The sequence below is a fragment of the Felis catus genome, chromosome A1 (assembly GCF_018350175.1).
Source record: "Felis catus isolate Fca126 chromosome A1, F.catus_Fca126_mat1.0, whole genome shotgun sequence".
In the NCBI taxonomy this organism is placed as follows: Eukaryota; Metazoa; Chordata; class Mammalia; order Carnivora; family Felidae; genus Felis; species Felis catus.
This window is the reverse complement of record NC_058368.1, coordinates 654,138-673,058: the sequence shown is the minus strand read 5'-3', so window position 1 is coordinate 673,058 and position 18,921 is coordinate 654,138. Positions and strand designations below refer to the sequence as shown.

The 18,921-nt window shown below is 40.9% G+C and overlaps 1 protein-coding gene across 1 annotated transcript in view; it reads right to left on the bottom strand.

Annotated features, from left to right (window-relative positions):
* Positions 1-18,921, bottom strand: part of PARP4 (poly(ADP-ribose) polymerase family member 4) — a 123,139-nt gene that overhangs the window by 89,335 nt on the left and 14,883 nt on the right. Inside the window, 9 exon segments of the mRNA XM_045037170.1 lie at positions 346-483; positions 4,308-4,468; positions 7,935-8,108; positions 9,164-9,301; positions 9,833-9,982; positions 12,612-12,728; positions 13,467-13,542; positions 14,433-14,499; positions 17,064-17,265. Of these exon segments, the coding sequence (XP_044893105.1) occupies positions 346-483; positions 4,308-4,468; positions 7,935-8,108; positions 9,164-9,301; positions 9,833-9,982; positions 12,612-12,728; positions 13,467-13,542; positions 14,433-14,499; positions 17,064-17,265 (1,223 nt within the window).

The following is an 18,921-nucleotide window of genomic DNA, read 5'->3' as shown; positions in this document are numbered from 1 at the left end:
TAACTCATAGTATCTAGGTACTCTAATTTCTAGACCCTTCTCTTTAAGTATTGGACATTCCCAAATTAGACACACAGAAGAGCCATGAAATAGAGAATCTCCTTTCTTCATATGATACTGTCTTCAAGAAGCAATTCATACCCATGTACTACACTTCAAAATACATATAATAATAAATAAATTATATTTAATTATAATTTAAAGGGCTCAGTTTTCTCTGGAATGCAATAAGCTGGTTTTAACTGAAGAGACCCAGGTAGGGTATAAAAAAAGTAGGAAAAAGGGTAAAACACTTCATGTTCGTGAGGCTGAAACATTTGGAAAATAAAGATGGTGTCCTCTTACCGGGACAGGATCCCTACAAAGCTTTGTACGGGAGATCCATGCAGTAAGGACTTCACATTGCCAAGCCGGCTCAAAAACTCTGTGGCTTCATTCACTCTGCCAACTCTAAATATCTTCAAGATGTCTACTGGACCTGTACTGTAAAAAGCAGAAGAAAAAACTTGAGACTGTACAATCGAAAGTAAAATAAAAAATCATTATTAGCAGGAGAAAACCCAAAACAGCCCAAACGTCCATTATTATGGAATGGATTCTGTGAGTCACAACATAACATTTCTTGCAAATACTATGTAGCCATTAAAAAAAAATCACACTCTTAAAAAATAAATAAGTATATGAAGTAAGACTTGTTGTAAAATGAATTTTAAAAATAGGTTACAAAACTTTATGCATGGTATGATCCCAAAGTTTTTCAAATATATAACATATAGAATAAATAGCTTGAATTCATTGCACTCAATCATTCACAAATACACTCTGTGCTGAGTGTTCTGCCAGGCACTAGAAGTGAGATAGCATGGTCTCTGGCTTCACAGGGCTTACATCCTAATGGCGAGACAAAAATGAAAAGTTAGCAAATAACTGATTTTAGGTTCTACTCTACCAGGTTCAGAGACGGGATAGTCAAGAAAGGCCTATCCTCGAAGGTGACATTTACTGCAACATGGCATAATACAGTGTGTATTCTAAGACTTAACTGGTTGTTATGGGAAAATTAATTGGATGCAGCAGGAGCGGGAAGAACGTCAGGAAGGAGATGAGACAACGGTGTCTGGACTGAAGGTGGCAGCAGTGTGAACGAAAGAAGCCGATGGATTACAGACATTTTGGAGGCAGAAGTGACAGGAATGGAGATGTGGGGATGAGGGACAGTTGACAATGGCTCTGGGTGGGTGACTAGATGGGGAGGCATGGGGAAAGACTGGGGGACTACGGAGGGACGGAGTTGTGGGGTGGAGAGGGTAGGAGAGTCTATCCAGTATGTCTTCCCAACTCCATGTTTCTTGGTGTCACATTGGTAGCCTGAGATTAGCTATGGTGGGAGCATTTTTATACCACAGAAATCAGCAGTTGTTACAAGTCAGGAGTTTATTTCAGAGAGCTGGCTTACCAACACACCACTAGGTGAGGAGAAGAATCAATAATTCAATTTGGGATATATTTATTCTACACCAAAATGTTAACAGTGGTCATGTTATCTCTGGGTTATCTCTGGGTGGTGAGATTTTGGGTGATCTTTAATTTTCTTCATGTTTTCACACATTGTCTAAACTTTCAGCAAAGAACATGAATTTTGTAACTAGAAAAAATGAATATGAAAAAATCATCATTAGTGAAATGAAATGGAGAAAATCTTCTTCTCCTTCTCCTGCTTCTGCTTATTCTTTTCCTTCTTCTTCTGCTTCTTCTGCTTGTGCTTCTTAACAGCAGCAGAATCTCTCCACACAAAGAGGTCCACCTTTGTTGTATGACATTACTAGGGTGCGAGGTGAGATCTCTAAGGGCTTGAGTTACATTAGATGACTGAACTGCACCCCCCCCCCCCCCCCCCCCAGGGCTTGAAGTCATGGCTCTTCCTTCTCTTTGACTCCCTGGAGAAAGTCAGTTACTCCCCTCCTGATTCTGCCTTCATTGTTAGTAGTTCCTAATGTAGTATTAGATCCTAGCAGATATCTAGGGGTGGGTCAAAAGTCAAATCAAAAGAAGTAAAAGTAATTTGATTATATATAAAAGCCAAATCTGGAAAAGATCTAAAGGAAAGGATTTTTTTAACTGATGTAAAAGTCACGTAACACAAAACTAACCCTTTTGAAGTATACCGTTCTGTAATAATTAGCATATTAAAATGGGCAGCCACCGCTTCCACTTAAACATTTCAGCACTCCAGAAGAACAGCCCATGCCCATTTAGCAGTCGGTCCCCATTCTTCCCTCTCCTGGAGCCTGGCAATCTGCTTTCTGTCTCCATGGATTCGATTTGTCTCTTCCAGATATTGCACATACATGAAATCATACAACACGTGGTCTTTCATGTCTGGCTTCTTTCACTTAGCATAATGCTTTTGAGACTCACCCGTCTTGTAACATGTATTAGTACCTCACTCATTTTTGGTGATTAACATTCCATTATGTGTACATAATCACGTTTTGCTAATCCTTTCAACCACTGATGGACATTTGGGTTGTTTCCACCGTTGGGCTATCGTGAATAGCGCTGCTATGAACATTCATGTATCCGTATCTGCTTGAGTACTTGTTTCCACTTCTTTGGGGTATCTAACGAGGACTGGAATCGCTGGGGCAGACAGTAATTCTGTGCTGAATTTGTTGAGGAACCGCCAAACAGTGGCTGCACCATTTTATGGGAGTTCCAATTTCCCCGCATCCTCACGAACACTATAATTACCCATATTTTCATTTTCTCAAAAAAAAAAAAAAAATACAGCCATCTTGGTGGGTGTGAAGTAACACTAGTAATGGCATTTGAGGGCAACTGATCAAGGAAGGCAGAACACCGTTTTAGACAGGTCTGAATTAGTCCATAAGGTGGGTGCTTCTAGCTAGCTGCCGGAAAACCAGTTCTCAAAGCAATAGCAAAACCCACACAGGACCCCGATTTGTGGCATTTGCTGGTTTCTATGGTATAAATCCTCCCACCACAGCCGATGTCGTTACTAATGGTATTCAGCTCACAAAATTCCTAAAAATGTAACAAATGGCCCCCACGGTTTGGCTCCAGGCAGTGTGTGAGGCTGATTAAGGCTAACCTGGCCCATTGTACCTAATGAGAGCTGAGATGCCAGAAACACCCAGAAGAAAGACTTCAGGCAGAGGAGTGCTGGGAAGTTACATTAGTGGGCTGAGTGACCAATCCAATGGAAGTCAGTCCCACCCTTAAGAATAATCCATCAAATTAGTTTCTGAACCTTGAAACTGGGTCCAGGCTCTCAGAGGAAACTAATACCCAGTGAAGGCTGGTCTGAGAGGCTGATCCAGCCTCCTGTTGTTCCTGCTGCTGTCCTGGCTTGTAGAACACACATGAGCACAAGAAACAGGGAGTCTCACCATCAGTGAGGAAACAGATAACGGATGTGACTGACGGTTAGGGGTGCCATATCTCTGGCCATGTTTTCCAGATTTTCAACTGAGTGTTTTCATGCCATTGAGTGGGCGTCTTGGAAGCTACCATGCACACAGCTGCATTTTAAAATCTTAATTTAGGGACGCCTGGGTGGCGCAGTCGGTTAGGCGTCCGACTTCAGCCAGGTCACGATCTCGCGGTCCGGGAGTTCGAGCCCCGCGTCGGGCTCTGGGCTGATGGCTCAGAGCCTGGAGCCTGTTTCCGATTCTGTGTCTCCCTCTCTCTCTGCCCCTCCCCCGTTCATGCTCTGTCTCTCTCTGTCCCAAAAATAAATAAACGTTGAAAAAAAAATTGTTTAAAATCTTAATTTAAATGGGTTTTCCTATATAACACCCTTCAAAATACAAAAAAGCCTTGTGATTTAAAATCTTTAAATTTAATCTCAGCAAGATTAGGTAAGCTTGAACTCAGAGTGAATGGGGAGAGTTTTCAAGCATAGAATACTGTCCCAATTTATATTATAAACACTGAAGAAAGAAATTTGTCATCACAATATAGTTACCTTGTTATAGAGGATTAAATCATACCAGTTATTGTGGAGAGTAGCTTTTTTTTTTTTTTTTTTTTTTTTTTGTGAGAGAGAGCATGCCCGCTTGCATGTGGGGGGTGGGGAGAGGGAGAAAGAGAGAATCTTAAGCAGGCTCCGCCCTCTCAGTGTGGAGCCCAGCTGCAGGGGGCTTGAACTCAGGAGCCATGAGATCATGACCTAAGCAAAAATCAAGCGTCTGGGCCACCTAGGCACCCCTGGACAGTAGCTTTATAACAGAATCTGAAATAGTATTACATAATAACAGATCCTAAGACATTTCCTTTATGCATACCTGTGATTATTCTGTAAAACCTCTTTTCTAACTCTGAAAAATTCTTCAGTGTTCTGTTCAACATGCTCAATTTTGCATCTCAAAGCTCGGTATTTGGCAAGAGAAGGCGGGTTGGGTCTGGACAGATTAGTTTCACAGACATTAACCATGTCTCTTATTAGCTGTAGATGGAAATGATGTAAGACGTTAGAATCACTACATATCAAAATATTTATAGCACATTACACTTTCTCAAAAAGATTGGAAAAATAAGATTTTATTTCCCCAAAGCTTTTTTTCTTCCAAAGGTTTTACTTTTAAGTAATGTCTGCACCCAATGTGGGGCTTGAACTCAAAACCCAGAGAGATCAAGAGTCACATGTTCCACCAACTGAGCCAGCCAGGTGCCCCTCCCCAAAGCTTTTGATCAATATTTTGATCAATATGTAAGTGGCACATTAAAGGTAATACCTTTAGTATCTATTGTGCCCTCAGTGATAGCATAATATACAATAATAATAATAGTGTACATTAGGACAGCACCTCATTGTTGATAAAGTGTTTTCAGCTACACTGTTCCTTTAATCCACACTGTTACACTGGTCTTATTAGATCTTATTATCCTCACTGTATAGATGGGGACAATGAGGCTCTGAGAAGCTGAATCAGTTGCTAATGACTCCATAGCAGAGAGGGGATAGTGACTAAATAGGAACTCAGATCATCAGGACTCAAGTCCAATTCTGTTACCAAAAAATTCATTAAACATGTTCTCTATGCCAGGCTGGTATTAGATTTGAAAGACACAAAAATGATGAAGAAACAGGTGTCTTCCCTGAAAGGGAACCCTGGTATACTTAGTATACTCATAGGTCATGGAGCTTGGAGGAGGGAACACAGCTCCTGGATAATCTGAATTACGTTTATACAGGAATGTATTGCTTTCACCATCTTTGAGGCTAAGGAGACATTGACAGGGGAGCCCTATTCACTCTACTTGCCATGCATCCTTATGACCTTGGCGTGGCGAGGGGCTAATTTCAATTCAAATACACCAGCCAGAAAAGAAGAGACTGATGGATTTTTCTATATAAAAGTAAAAAATTTCTGTATGGTGAAATAGAACACGTCAACCATCACCCCAATTCACCATAAGCAAAGTAAAGAACAAAACAAAACGAAACAAATAAACTGTAGCAAATATTTGTAACTCATGTCTCAGACTAAGCTCCCTAACTTCTTAAGATGTCCTAAAAATCATGGAAAAATATCAAGATCCAAAAGAAAAAGAGGCAAAGGACATGAATTGGCAGTTCACAGAAAAAGACACACAAACGTCCCCTAAATACAAATCCTGGAACTGAGAGGTCATTTCTCATCCAGGAAATTGGTAAAGTCTATAATATAAAAGTTTGACAAATACACTTGTGGTAAAACTACAGGAAATAGAAACTCTCATTCACTGATGATGGGTGGGCAAACAGTAGAACCTTTATGAGGGAATCGGACAAAATCTATCACAATTACAGATGCATTCACCCTGTAAGCTAGCACTTCTATTCCTGGGACATGTCTCAGGGACACTCCTCTGAAGGTACGAAATGACAAATACAAAAGCGTATTCACTGTGGCACTGTTTGTAGTAGCAAAGTCCGGAAACGATCCACAATGTGGTGAGTGAAGATGCTCTCTATGTACAGGATATGCTAAGTGGGAAAAGCAGGTGCAGAGCAGCAAAGATGGCATATGACTTTTTATTTAAAAAAAGGAGAAGAGGAATAAGTATATATGTGAATATTTACAGTTTTGTGCATAAAGAAACTGCAAAGACAAACGAATTAGTAAAAATGGTTATCTATCGAGTTGGGGAGTTGCAATGGGTAGAGGGGACAGGGTAGAACAGAGACTACTCTGAGTATTCCTTGTAAATATAATTTTGACCCGGCACCTGGGGGTCTCAGTCGGTTAAGCATCTGACTCTTGATTTTGGCTCAGGTCACGAGCCCGGCATCAGGCTCTGGGCTGACATCGCTGAGCCTTCTTGGGATTCTGTCTCCCTCTCTCTCTGCCCCTCCTCTGCTCTCTCTCTCTCTCTCTCTCAAAATAAATAAACTTTAAAAAATATATAATTTTGACTTTTGAATAATGCAGATGCATCACCTACTGAAAATATATAAAAGTTAAATGAAAAAGCATTTGGATGGGCATCCCAGACACCTGCTGAATAGGAAAACCAGCCACTGAGGTTCTTTCTTCTGGTTAGGCAAATCATGAAACTTTAAATTTGGAAGACTCCTTTCTCATCCTGCGGACTGGTTCATCTCATCTGTTGGTTCTTCACTTATTTTGGATTGAAGGGGGTAGGGGGAGCCTCCTCTAAGAGACAAGAAAAGAAATACTCTGGATGGGATGCTAGGAAGCACTGTAGCTGTAAGGTGATGTAAGGGGAGCCAGGTGGAGAAGGGAGCACAGAGATGGGAAGAAGCTGGCCCCTGATGATAATGCCTCCTTTGAGCGGCTGGACCAGCAGTCACCCTACAGCTGGCTTCCTGTTATACAGGGGGGTAAGTATCCTCATTGTTCAAGGCAATTACAGCTTTCTGTTTCTTTTACAAACACAACTCATCTCCTTGAGATAGGGAAACTGAAGGACTCCATAAAAATCTGCTTTTTACTCCTTTTCCTGCTTCTATTCTTGTTAGGACCCCTACTTTACACACAGGTCAGAATGCAAATAGTGCATGTCCTCCTTGTATGGGACCAGGAGTTAAGGATTTCTGTAGAAGAGATAATACCTAAGGAAGGACCAGGTGAGAAGACCTGAGAAGCCAGTATATGCGCATTCCAGATCACCAGAGTTACATATCTCACACAACCCTCTTGGCTCCAAGGAACATCACCTAAGCCCTCACTTTGTTTTGAGCAGTTCCTGCATGCCTGAGAGCACATGTACACCAGACCACGACCCTCCACAGAAACCCCAGACCTCAGGCAAAGATAAGATTCCCTCTCCCAGACACTGCCTGTACCTGCACTCTCTCTCCCTTCAGTAACCTCTGCTTTCAACTCCCGCTGGCCCACCTTTGATTTCTATCCTGCAATTTCTTTCTTTTTTAATTTTTTAAAATGTTTATCTTTGAGAGAGAGAGAGAGACATGGAGATAAGTGGGGGAAGGGCAGAGAGAGAGGGAGACAGAATCAGAAGTAGGCTCCAGGCTCTGAGCTGCCAGCACAGAACCTGATGCAGGGCTCGAATCCATGAACAGTGAGTTCATGACCTGAGCCGAGGTTGGACGCTTAACTGACTGAGCCATCCAGGCACCCCATCAATCCCGCTGATTTCTATCCTGTGAGCAGCCAGGAAGCCGCTCTGGGTCCTCAGACCTGGCCGGCCGGCATCATCCTAATGTAGAAAATTACTTTACCGTGCAGCAATTCTAAACATATCTGCCTTTGTACTAGTATTCCAACACATTCATGTTTGGGAACATGGTTCAGATAACTTCCATAAGGATCCAAAGCATTCTAAAATGGCTCAGCATTTATTTTTGAGCCAACTTTTGTGATTCAGTGCTATCTTATTAATCAGATTTGAAAAGATTCTTCCCCAACATATTTTAAATTGAATTCTGTATTTCAGAGATTTACCTGGCAGAGGTCCTCTTTCTTAGCTAATAGTCTCAGGTTCACTTCTTCAGTTGCTGTGCCTCTGTGAGGTATTAATCTGTAGAACTCGGTCATCATATTTTGCAATTGTTCTTCTGTTTCTCCATTTTTCAGGGCTGCCTTTACTAGAAGGAGAACTCCCTCTGCCTTGCTCACCTTTAAGTGGACAACAATATACTCTTATTAAAATTGAATCTTTACAATCAAAGAGAAAGTGAAGGAACATGCATAAAAATACCTAAAATAGTTGTTAGATATGTCATAACTATTAGTTACTGGACACCAGCCATAAAACAAATGCCACGTTTATGGGAGATGTATCTCACCTGTGACAATGATGCCACGAGAAGGTTTCCAAAAATGGGCTCAGCTTAACTAAAGGAAAGAACCAGAGCCTTAAATATCTGTATCTGTGTATCTATATCTATACCCGCATCTACATCTGTATCTATAGCTACAACTGCATCCACAGCTATGTCTATATTCACAGAGAGAGGAATTCTAACACAACCATAGGAGATGTGCTTTTCACACAAGAAATTTAGAAAGATTTTAGAAAGAAATTTAGAAATTTAGAAAGAATCAAAGTAAGAACAAAATTCAGCAGAATGTATTTCTAATTACACAAGTGCATTTTGAGCCTTGTGCCAGGAAACCTTTTTCTCCCTGAAATAAATTAGTTCAGTTCCACAGAAGAAGACTGTACTATTTTACTACGACAACGCAAATGTACCACTGGAAATACTGTCTTCACTTGCTCCTTCAATCATGTAAAATTAAGAAGAGGACCTTCTGGAAGCATGCTGTCTTTCTCTACAATAGTCACAAGTTCCAAGACTGTGAAGCAGTGACGGAAACAGAATAGGGTCTGAGCATCCGACTGAGGACCAACAGCATCCCTGTCCCTCAGGCCTGCCACAAACCTCGGAACCTAGGAGAGCGGGCCTCCTACAGAGCTGGCACCAAAAAGCCTGCTTGGAGCAGTTCTTGGGTCTGACATTTGAGAGACAGGAACATCTAGTTTTCCCGGAAGCTTGTTTTCCTCTCAGCACTCTCCACATTCCCTTTCTCCAAGGTACGAAAAAGCATGTCAGGAACCCATCCAGAACAACCAGACCGGTGCGCAAACACACGTGCTATCATTCAAGCTAGTGAGTCAGAAAGCGGGTCTGTCACGACAGAGGTTTGCTTGGAGGATGCACGTGACTCACGTCATTGAGACTAATCCTGTTCGCAGGCTTGAGAAGTGTGTGCTCCAGGTGGCCGAGAGCTTCCGCCCAGACCATCTCCACCAAATCGCTCACCTCTTTGCTCAGAGTGCTTGAATTCATTACCTCCTCCAAAAGCAACTGCAACAACAAAATTTGAAAAACCAACAAGAAGTTTCGTAAGTGGACTGATTTAAAACCAAGAGAGAAGAAATAATTAATTTCAGCCAGGCAAAGAGTCACAGGCAGTCAAGTGACTGATAACTTTGAGCTTCCACTTCCTCCCTACACTCTCCTCATTTCCCCTTCTCTCTTTGACTCCCACTCTATGTTTCCTTTTGACTCTTCCTTCACTTTATCAGCTTGAGGCCTGCCAGTGGCATCAAAGGTTAAGCAGCATGAAGGGTCAAGGACCCCTGATTCCTGGCCCAGGTTATAATCAAATTTTTTGAAAGCCATGAGGGTTTGTTGCTGAAGCAAGCAGGAAGTTTCATGGCTTATCCTGGAACTCACTCCCCACCGGCTGCCCTGCCGTGCATTTTTGTGAGTTTACCTTTCCTGTTCTTAACTCCCACTCTTCCCTCCTGCCAAGTTTTTATTTGTCACAAAGAAAACATTTCTATTCAACATACTCAGTCAGTCACAAAATCTAAACATATGAGTCAGTCTTACCGCCTGCAGTTTTTCAGATGCCAACTGGGTTGCTTCGGGTGTAAAATATTCCCTTAGCAGAAATCCTTGTTTCTTCAGTTCTTCAATGTAATTTTCATAGTGCTCACTTGCATCTGCAGAGGTTTTCTTTACAGAGAAGTGTCTTCTAGTCTGTGAATCATAGCGTGGAGCAAAATGTCAGGATGCGAGGATGTACTAACTTATTCACATACGGGTCTTTACCGAACGCCTCCTATGTACCACAGGGGAAAGCAATGTAAATAGGCATTGGATCCCTGCCATGAAAAAGTTTATTAACTATTTTCAAAGAATTACTTAAATCTTCAATCCTTCACAAAACAGCCTAAAACCTGAAAGGGAGAAAAGCTTGAGCAGGCCCAACATGCAGAAGAGGCACATTTGATTCACTGGAGAGTCACTCAAACGTCTGTTCAGAGACTACACATTCTTAATTTACATACTATTCTAATTAGCTTTGAAATCTGGCTTTCAAGCTTTTTGGAAATGGGAAAAATAAATCAGGGGAAGGGAGGAAAAGAAAAATAGCTCAGAAATGAGGTACTGTTAGGGACAAGCACACCGTCAAAATGAAATGATACCACCACAGCAAGGAGAAAGGCAGAAAGCTCTCGGGTCACGCAAATAATGTCGAGGGAGTGGAACAAGGCATCCTGTGGATAGACGCAAACTGTCTCCCTCATTCCAACCTGCCCATGGATGTGGCATTCTTCTGCTTTTCCTGGAAATCCGTGCTCCTGTAGTGAGCAGTTATCCCAAAGTCATTAACCTCAGAGAACGGGGGAGGTCTTGCCCATGGGTGTCGGTTTGGGTGTCAGCCAAGCCTCTGGCTCTGGAGTGTGCCGCCCCAGGAAGAAGCCAGGCTACTCATGACACTGCTCAACTGCCCTCCCGCACTGGTGGCCACGGGACACCTCTGAAACTTAGAGAAAAGAGCATACCATGTTCAAGTTACTCCATTTGAGAAGGCAGAGTTTAACACAATTTTGGAAGGTTTCCATCAAATTGGCTTTTTATGAGAGGGGCAAACCAGAAAAGCCTCTTCTGCAGGACAGCTCTTTCACAGTTGGTGAGGATAATTTCTATCAAAGTGAACACACTCACCGGAGGAGCACTCTACTTGTGTTCTCAGACTCACGCCTGCTAAGGGCGGAAGGCACTCAGGAAGGGCTCTCGAGATAGTAAGCAGGAGGGGACACAGTGGCTGATGCAGCCTTATAGTTTCAGTAAAGAAAACCAGTGACAACACACTCTATCATGGTTTTCAACTTGATGTTTCCTTACTTTTTACCCACACAACTAAATCCTCCACAAAATAGAGCACATGTTTTTGGGTAAAAAGTTAAGAAAACCCCTTCTCCTCCTTGGACACATTCGACTTGGATTAACTTTTTATATTTGTTCCTGTGGAAAGCTGGTAAGGGTGGGACGCTGTAATATTAGGCAAAATTGCTTAGGTAATTGCATGAGAGGTAATTAATGAGAGGTAATGACCTCTCATTAATAAATTGCATCAGGACCAGGAGTTCAATGAATGAAACTTAAATGGTGGGTGGGAAACCTGAGCCTTGGGCTTCCCTGAGGGCAGTGATGCTAGCGATGGGCATCTCCCTTCAAGACATCTCCAACCTAGGCCTATGTTACAACAGGTATGGGCTACTGTGGGTGACTTTCTACATCAGGTAGATCGTGCCTCCTCCTGATGTGAGTCTCCCTCCTGGCACCACAGCTGGCACCTCCAGCGGGGGCAAAGCCAGAAGCATCCAGAGCCTGAGTAACATGCTGCGAGGACCACTCCCCCTGAAGAGGGTCTGTGTGCCCTGTGGGTGCTGTGCTTCCTGCCTGTAAGTCTGTCTAAACGGAAGACACCCTGACGGTGTGGCAGCACTTGCTTTGAACTTTAGGTATTAGTTCTGAATTTATTTTTGTGTCATAATAGTTTCAGATGGGAACCATGCCCTTGACTTGACAGTGACCTAATGCAAAGGTCTCGGGCTCTGCAAAGGCTTCCTGGTTGTTTGTGAGCCTGCAATACTTTACATTCAGTATCAGTTCTGTCCCAGTGGGTTCTGTCCCAGTTCTGTCCCAGAGGGTTACAATCATGAATCTTCCCTGGTGGTGATCTACCTCTGAGGGGCAGGGTTTGAAGTAATTTAAAAAAAATTTTTAATGTTTATTTATTTTTAAGAGAGAGGGAGAGAGAATGCAAAAGGGGGAGGGGCAGAGAGAGAGAGGGAGACACAGAAGGAAGCAGGCTGCAGGGTTGGAGCTGTCAGCACAGAGCCTGAGGCGGGGCTTGAACTCCTGTACTGCCAGATCATGACCTGAGCTGAAGTCAGACTCCTCACCGACGGAGCCACCCATGCGCCCCTAAGTAATTTTTATCTTTGGCTTCTGGTAGATCACTTGGTACTCAGCAGGTACTTAAAGTATGTGAATGGGTGGTTTTTAGAAGTGTGTGCGTTAGGAAAGTTCCCCTAAGTGCTTCAACACAGGGGCAGGAAGCCCACGTGCCCTGCACCCGCTGAGTATTCCCCTCTTGACATTGAAGAGCCCCGTGCGGCTCTAGTCAAGGTGCCGCTCTCACCCCCTTTCCTTCACCTGCTACACTGCAACGGAGAACACGGCTCAACTTTTCAAAACCATTTACCAGGTAAAAAGAAAAAGGGTAACAGATTGGCCGGTACCTTGACCAATGTTAAGGAAACTAGTTAGGAACGAGGGTGGATAAACACATACGAATCAATACAAAGATCGATACCTTGACGCCGGTGGCCGAGAGGAAGTGTGCGGATATCAGGAAGGCGGCGTCCCCGGGCTCCTCCCGGGAGCACTGCAGTTCCACCACCGCCACTGCCTTACCACCCTCCGCCCCAACCTGGAAAATAGGTCGTGTGTCCATTAAATAACAAGCCGCACGCACCATTTAAAAATGTAGATTATAAAGCCAATACAAGTTCACGCGAGATACAATTCGGAAAATACACAAAGTATGAAGAAAAAATAAAAATTACCAGAAAGCACACTACAGATATAATTACTATTAATATTTTGGTATATCTCCTGCCTGTATTTTTACTACAGATCTATCTGTATGTGTTTAAACTATACCACTTTTTATATTTTCTCTATCACAGAAGGAATGTTGTTTTCAAGTTACATTTCATTAAAATATCTAAAAAATACAAATGGAGCATCATTTTGAATGCGAGGGTTTTCATTTACACGACATTGGAGAAAGAATTATCTCCTTTTCTTTTTAATGAGTGGTAACGGAAATTCAACATAATGTAAATAGTGTCAAATCTACTCTTAAAATACAAGAAGGCATTAATAAACACGGAAGAAGTCCTTTACTTTTAAAGTCCCATCAATATTTTGTACTGTTTATATTTTATTGTGAGCAGGTATTACTTTTATAATAAAAACACGAAGTTAAATGTTACATTTTAAATATAAAATTTTTTTGACTATTAAAAATCAACTCATCTATTAAATATTTATTCAGGATATGCACAGTTTTCCAAAACAATGAGAAAATTATCAAACAGGAAAAGTAATCAGAAGACATTCGGGGGGGGGTGGGTATTTTTTCAACTACAAATCAGGCTCTTACTTTTTCCAAGGTGTTATATTTTGCAACTTCGAAATCTTGTGGAAAATGAGGAATTTCAGCATTCTCTGTATAAGACCTGAAATTTGTATAAGAAAAATGAAACATTACAATGGACTTTTAAACTAAGGAGGCTTTTCATAAAATTTTTCTTGGATATCTCCTAATTCCATACAAAATACATTTTAAGTCCCTAATGCCTCCTTAGATATTCTGAAAATGGTTAGAAAGTCTTATGGAATGAGCTGGATTCCTCCTGTGTGTAACTTTAGAGTTCTTATGCCAAATACTGAGCGTCTGCATCAGAAGGTGGGCGTCCTGAAGCAGAGGCAGGGCATAAGAGAAGCAGGCCAGCGCACTGGAGAGAGCACCAATCCTGCATCCTCTTGGGTTCTGACCCTTAGAAACCAATCACTTAGGCTCACACCAGAGATTGTCTGGACTACAGTCAACAGCCCTTTGAAATAAAAGTGTCAGACTTCTCATAATCTGTACTTTTATCTTTGGTATTTGCTCTCTCTTTTAACACTACGATTAACAAATAAAATGAGGCTAAACGTGACCCTTAACTGACATTACAGTTTGGGGTATGCTGGAAGAAGCTGCACATGGTCCATTTGCAGAAGGCTGTCATTTCCAGTTTTTGACACATGAGGTAGGGAGTAAGGGACTGTCTCTACTCTAAAGGCTTCTCTGTAAGGTAGCAGGGTGAGCAGACTGCCCAAACGTTTTCTTTTTTCAAAGCAATCCAACTATCATGTCCAATCTTGTATAATACTAAGATGGAAATAATTATCACTCTACTAGTTGAAGTAAAGTCTTAAATAAATAAAAGCCTAGAATTAGAGAAGCAAGATAAACAAAAATACTACAAGAAACGTGAGGTACTAATAGTATTTTAAAACTGTGTTTGAGGTTTACAAAATACTTTGCAAAACTGGAGAGTCTTAATGATCAGAAGTAGATTACTCTGTGAGTTCCACAACGTTTTCCTTCTCAGTGGAGTTGTCCTGGGACAGATCATCTGTTGTCATTTCTAAGAGAAAACAAATAAAACACTTGTTTGCTACTCAAAGATTTATTAAAATTATCAACAATAAACCCTGGAATTGTTAAGATTCTTGAGTATAGGTAATATTTACCATGCTATTATCTTTTTTAAAGATGTCCTCAAATTAGCTATAGAAATTGGTGATCTAAGGACAGAGCAGGTGGGACAAAAAGATTAAAGACAAAAGATGGTGAGAATTCTCTTTTAATAGGCATGTGAGGACAATTGTAATAAAATCTGTATTATGTAAAACTCATTGATAGATATACAATTTCAAATAGCATTTTTCTCTTCTGAAGATTATGGTGAGGATAGTTATGAAATGCATTTCTTTCTTCTTTTTGAGAGAGAGAGCATGTACATGCAAGTGGGGGAGGGGTAGGCAGAGAGAGAGAGAGAGAGAGAGAGAGAGAGAGAGAGAGAGAATCTCAAGCAGGCTCCATGCCCAGCAGAGTCCAAGGGTTCAATCCCACAATCTTGGGATCATGACCTTTAGCCAAATTCAAGAGTCAGACACTTAACCAACTAAGCCACACAGGCGCCCCATGAAATGCATTTCTTTTTTTTCCTTTTTAAATTTTTTTGTGTTTTATTTTATATTTGAGATAGAGAGAGAGAGAGAGAGAGAGAGAGAGAGAGAGAGAGAGAGACAGAGCACGAGTAGGGGAGAGGCAGAGATGGAGACAGAATCTGAAGCAAGCTCTAAGCTCCCAGCTCTCAGCTGTCAGCACAGAGCCCAATGCAGGGCTCGAACTCATGAGCAGCGAAATCATGACCTGAACCCAAGTCTGGCACTTAACTGACTGAGCCACCCAGGTGCCCCAACATGAAATGCATTTCTAATATGCTGCAGGATCAGAGTGGTTCCCCAGTGCCATCATGTCACAAATGAAGGAACTGGGATGTTTTAGTTTAAAGGAGGGAAATTCGAGGGCTCCTATGTGAAGCCAAGCAATTTTTGTTTCATGTTTTTCTTATAAAAGAATCATAACACTGTCTATGGCATTATGATATATAGGGAATAACTTCTTTTATAAAAGGATTTCTTTCCAGTTTTAATTATGCTACCAAGGGGTGCCTGGTGGCTCAGTCGATTAAGCATCCGACTCTTGATTTTGGCTTGGCTCATGATCCCAGGGTGGTGAGATCGAGCAACATGTTGGGCTCCATGCTGGGGTGTGGAGCTGCTTGAGATTCTCTCTCTCTCTCTCTCTCTCTGCCCCTTTTCCCCGCTTGCATGCTATCTCTAAAATAAAACTATATATATATATATATATATATATATATATATATATATATATATGCTATCAAGATATCAAAAGGCGTCAATGTAGCTATAGTAATTCCAAATCCAAGGGTATTATTCTGGATGTTGAAAAACATTTTCAATGTAAAAGGAGTTTACTATTCTTTTTTTTTTTAATGTTAATTTATTTTTGAGAAAGAGAGAGAGACAGAGTGCAAGCAGGGGAGGAGCAGAGAGAGAGGGAGACACAATCTGAAGCAGGATCCAGGCCCTGAGCTGTCAGCACAGAGCCTGATGGGGGGCTCGAACTCACAAACCATGAGATCATGACCTGAGCTGAAGTCAGATGCTTAACCAACTGAACCACCCAGGCACCCCGGGAGGAGTTTACCATTCTGCCTATTTTGTTTTAGCTACCATTTCCTGAGAGCAAGAAAGTCTGATGACAGCATTTCTGGACAATCATTTGTCTAAAGAGGCTGCACCATACCAAACATTTAGATTTCTAAAATTCTCATAAATAATACAATTTATATACACAATATGGTACCTAACATATATCATGTGCTTACTATAAATTATTATTTATCAGAACTGCTTGACTTTTGATGTGTCTCATGAAGACTGCATTTCTCTATGTCCAAAGGCTTGCTTCTTGGCCAGATTCCAAAATAAAATCTGGTCTATAAAGTAGACATGTTTCCTTTGGAGAGATCAGCTTTTGGAAAGAACTTATTTAGCAAAATGCTAATCATAAAATTTCCAGTCATAATTTTTTAAACACAAAGTTTCTTCCCCTTCCCAGATAAAATTACACATCAAGTTTTCTGAGATTATCAGTGTTTTTGTAGTCTTTTTGAATCTGATCACATTAGATTGGATATTAAGAAATTTATTCCTATTGCTAAAGTAGTCTTTTGTCCTTCACTATTTGCCTATATTCTGAGATAAGAAGTTTAATTATTTTTGTCATATTTCTTTTTTTTTTAAGTTTATTTATTTTGAGAGAGAGAGTGCACACATGTGTATGCGTGCAGGGGAAGGGCAGAGAGAGACAGTGAGGGGGAATCCAAAGCAGGCTCTGCTCTGTCAGCACAGAGCCCAACACGGGCCTCAATCTCATGAACTGTAAGATCATGACCTGAACCCAAATCGAGAGTCCAATGCTTAACTGACTGAGCCACCTGGGCACCCCTATTTTTGTAATATTTTTGGACAATCCTTTGACTATACTATCTTGGAGAAACCAAAATGTTTATTATAGCACCTATAATATATTAAGTACTTGATATAAAATACTTACCAGAACTGCTTGCCTTTTGACAAGGAGGTGGTGTGATGTCTGGTGACTTATTAGGATCATAATTCGTTACGTCCAAGAGTCTCCTTTCTTTGATAGATTCCCATATAAAATCTGGGTTTGTTATATGGATATGGTTCTTTTGGATAGAGTTCAGTTGATACTGGCTCAGAACATCAGCATTATCTAAGATTATATGTGTGCACTTAGAAAAAAAAAGAACCAAATCATTATGTACTTGTAAAAATAATATCTAAATATATTACTTGTATCTGCAATTTTCACCCTTAAAGAATCTTGAAGATAATTTGTAGTAATCATTCTCAGCTTTCTAGAACCCTTATAAATAATATAAGTTTTAGTTACATAAAAGTTAAAAAAAAAATCAAGGTTTTTTTTTTAATGTTTATTTTTGAGAGAGAGAGTGTGCACACAGGGGAGGGGCAGAGAGAGAGGGAGACAGAGGATCCAAAGCATATGCTGACAGTGCATGCAGGGCTCGAACTCATGAACTGTGAGATCAGTACTTGAGCCAAAGTCAGACACTTAACTGACTGAGCCACCCAGGTGCCCCCACAGTTTTTAAAGAGTATGGATATGGGGTGCCTGAGTGGTCTGAGTCTGAGTGTCTGAGTGAGCATTCCACTCTTGATTTCAGCTCAGATCATGATACCAGGGTCATGGGATCAAGCCCTGCATTGGACTCCATGCTGAGTGTGGAGCTTGCTTAAGATTCTTTCTCTCCCTCTGCCCCTCTCCCTTGCTAGCGCTTGCTCTCTCTCACTCTCTCTCTACAATAAAAACATAAAATTAAAATTAAAGTAAATAATAATAAAAAATTAAAAAATAAAAAATGTAAAAAATAAAGAGTATGGATATGAATGTACCACAATGGATTAACCAACCCTAGGGGTTATTTCCAAATTTTCACTCCTCTAAACAAAGCTGTGCTGAATATCTTCCTGTACACTTGTTTAATTATTTTCTTAAGAGTAGAATGGCAGATTCAAAAGGTATTCATTATTTATTTAATTTGCTAACTTGTAATTTTATTTATTTTTTTTAACTTTATTTTTTTTAACTTTTAAAAAATGTTATTTTAGAGAGAAAGTATGAGCAGGGAAGAGGAGTAAAGGGGGGGGAGAGGGAGGGAGGGGAGAGAGAGAGAGACAGAGAGAGAGAGAGAGAGAGAGAGAGAGAGAGAATCTCAAGTAGGCTCCATGCTGAATAAGGAGCCTGACACAGGGCTCAATCCCATGACCCTGGGATCATTACCTGAGCTGAAATCAAGAGTTGGATGCTCAACCAACTGAGCCAGTCAGGTGCCCCATTAAGTTGTAATTTTATTAATTTATTTTGCAATAAAGAGTATATGTACATTGTAGAAAATCTAAAAAGTACAGTAATAATAATAATAATAATAATAATAATAATAATAATAATAAATTAACATATTCCCCACCATTGTTCCCAGTTACTCTCCCCAGCGGCACCTGTTGTAACTTCTGGAGTATCCTTCCAGAGCTATTGTACACATAGGCAACACACACGTAAGCACACAGCCCTGTGTTTAGCCACAAATGGCAGCACCCTAAACATGCTGCTCTGAATGTGCTTTTCCACTTGGCAATTTGTCTTGGAGCTCATTCCTCAACAATACATACCCAGCTGTCTCCTTGGTTATAATACCTGGTAAGCACATTTCAAAAATGTAGGTACATTGACAACATAACTTTCAAAAAGGTTGCACTCAAAGTATGTGGGAAATTCCAAATAAGGAGAGACCATGATGCTATTCTTCATTCTTTACCCAGAAGATAAACTGAGAAGGTGTAACAGTCATGAATCATCCATCCACCCA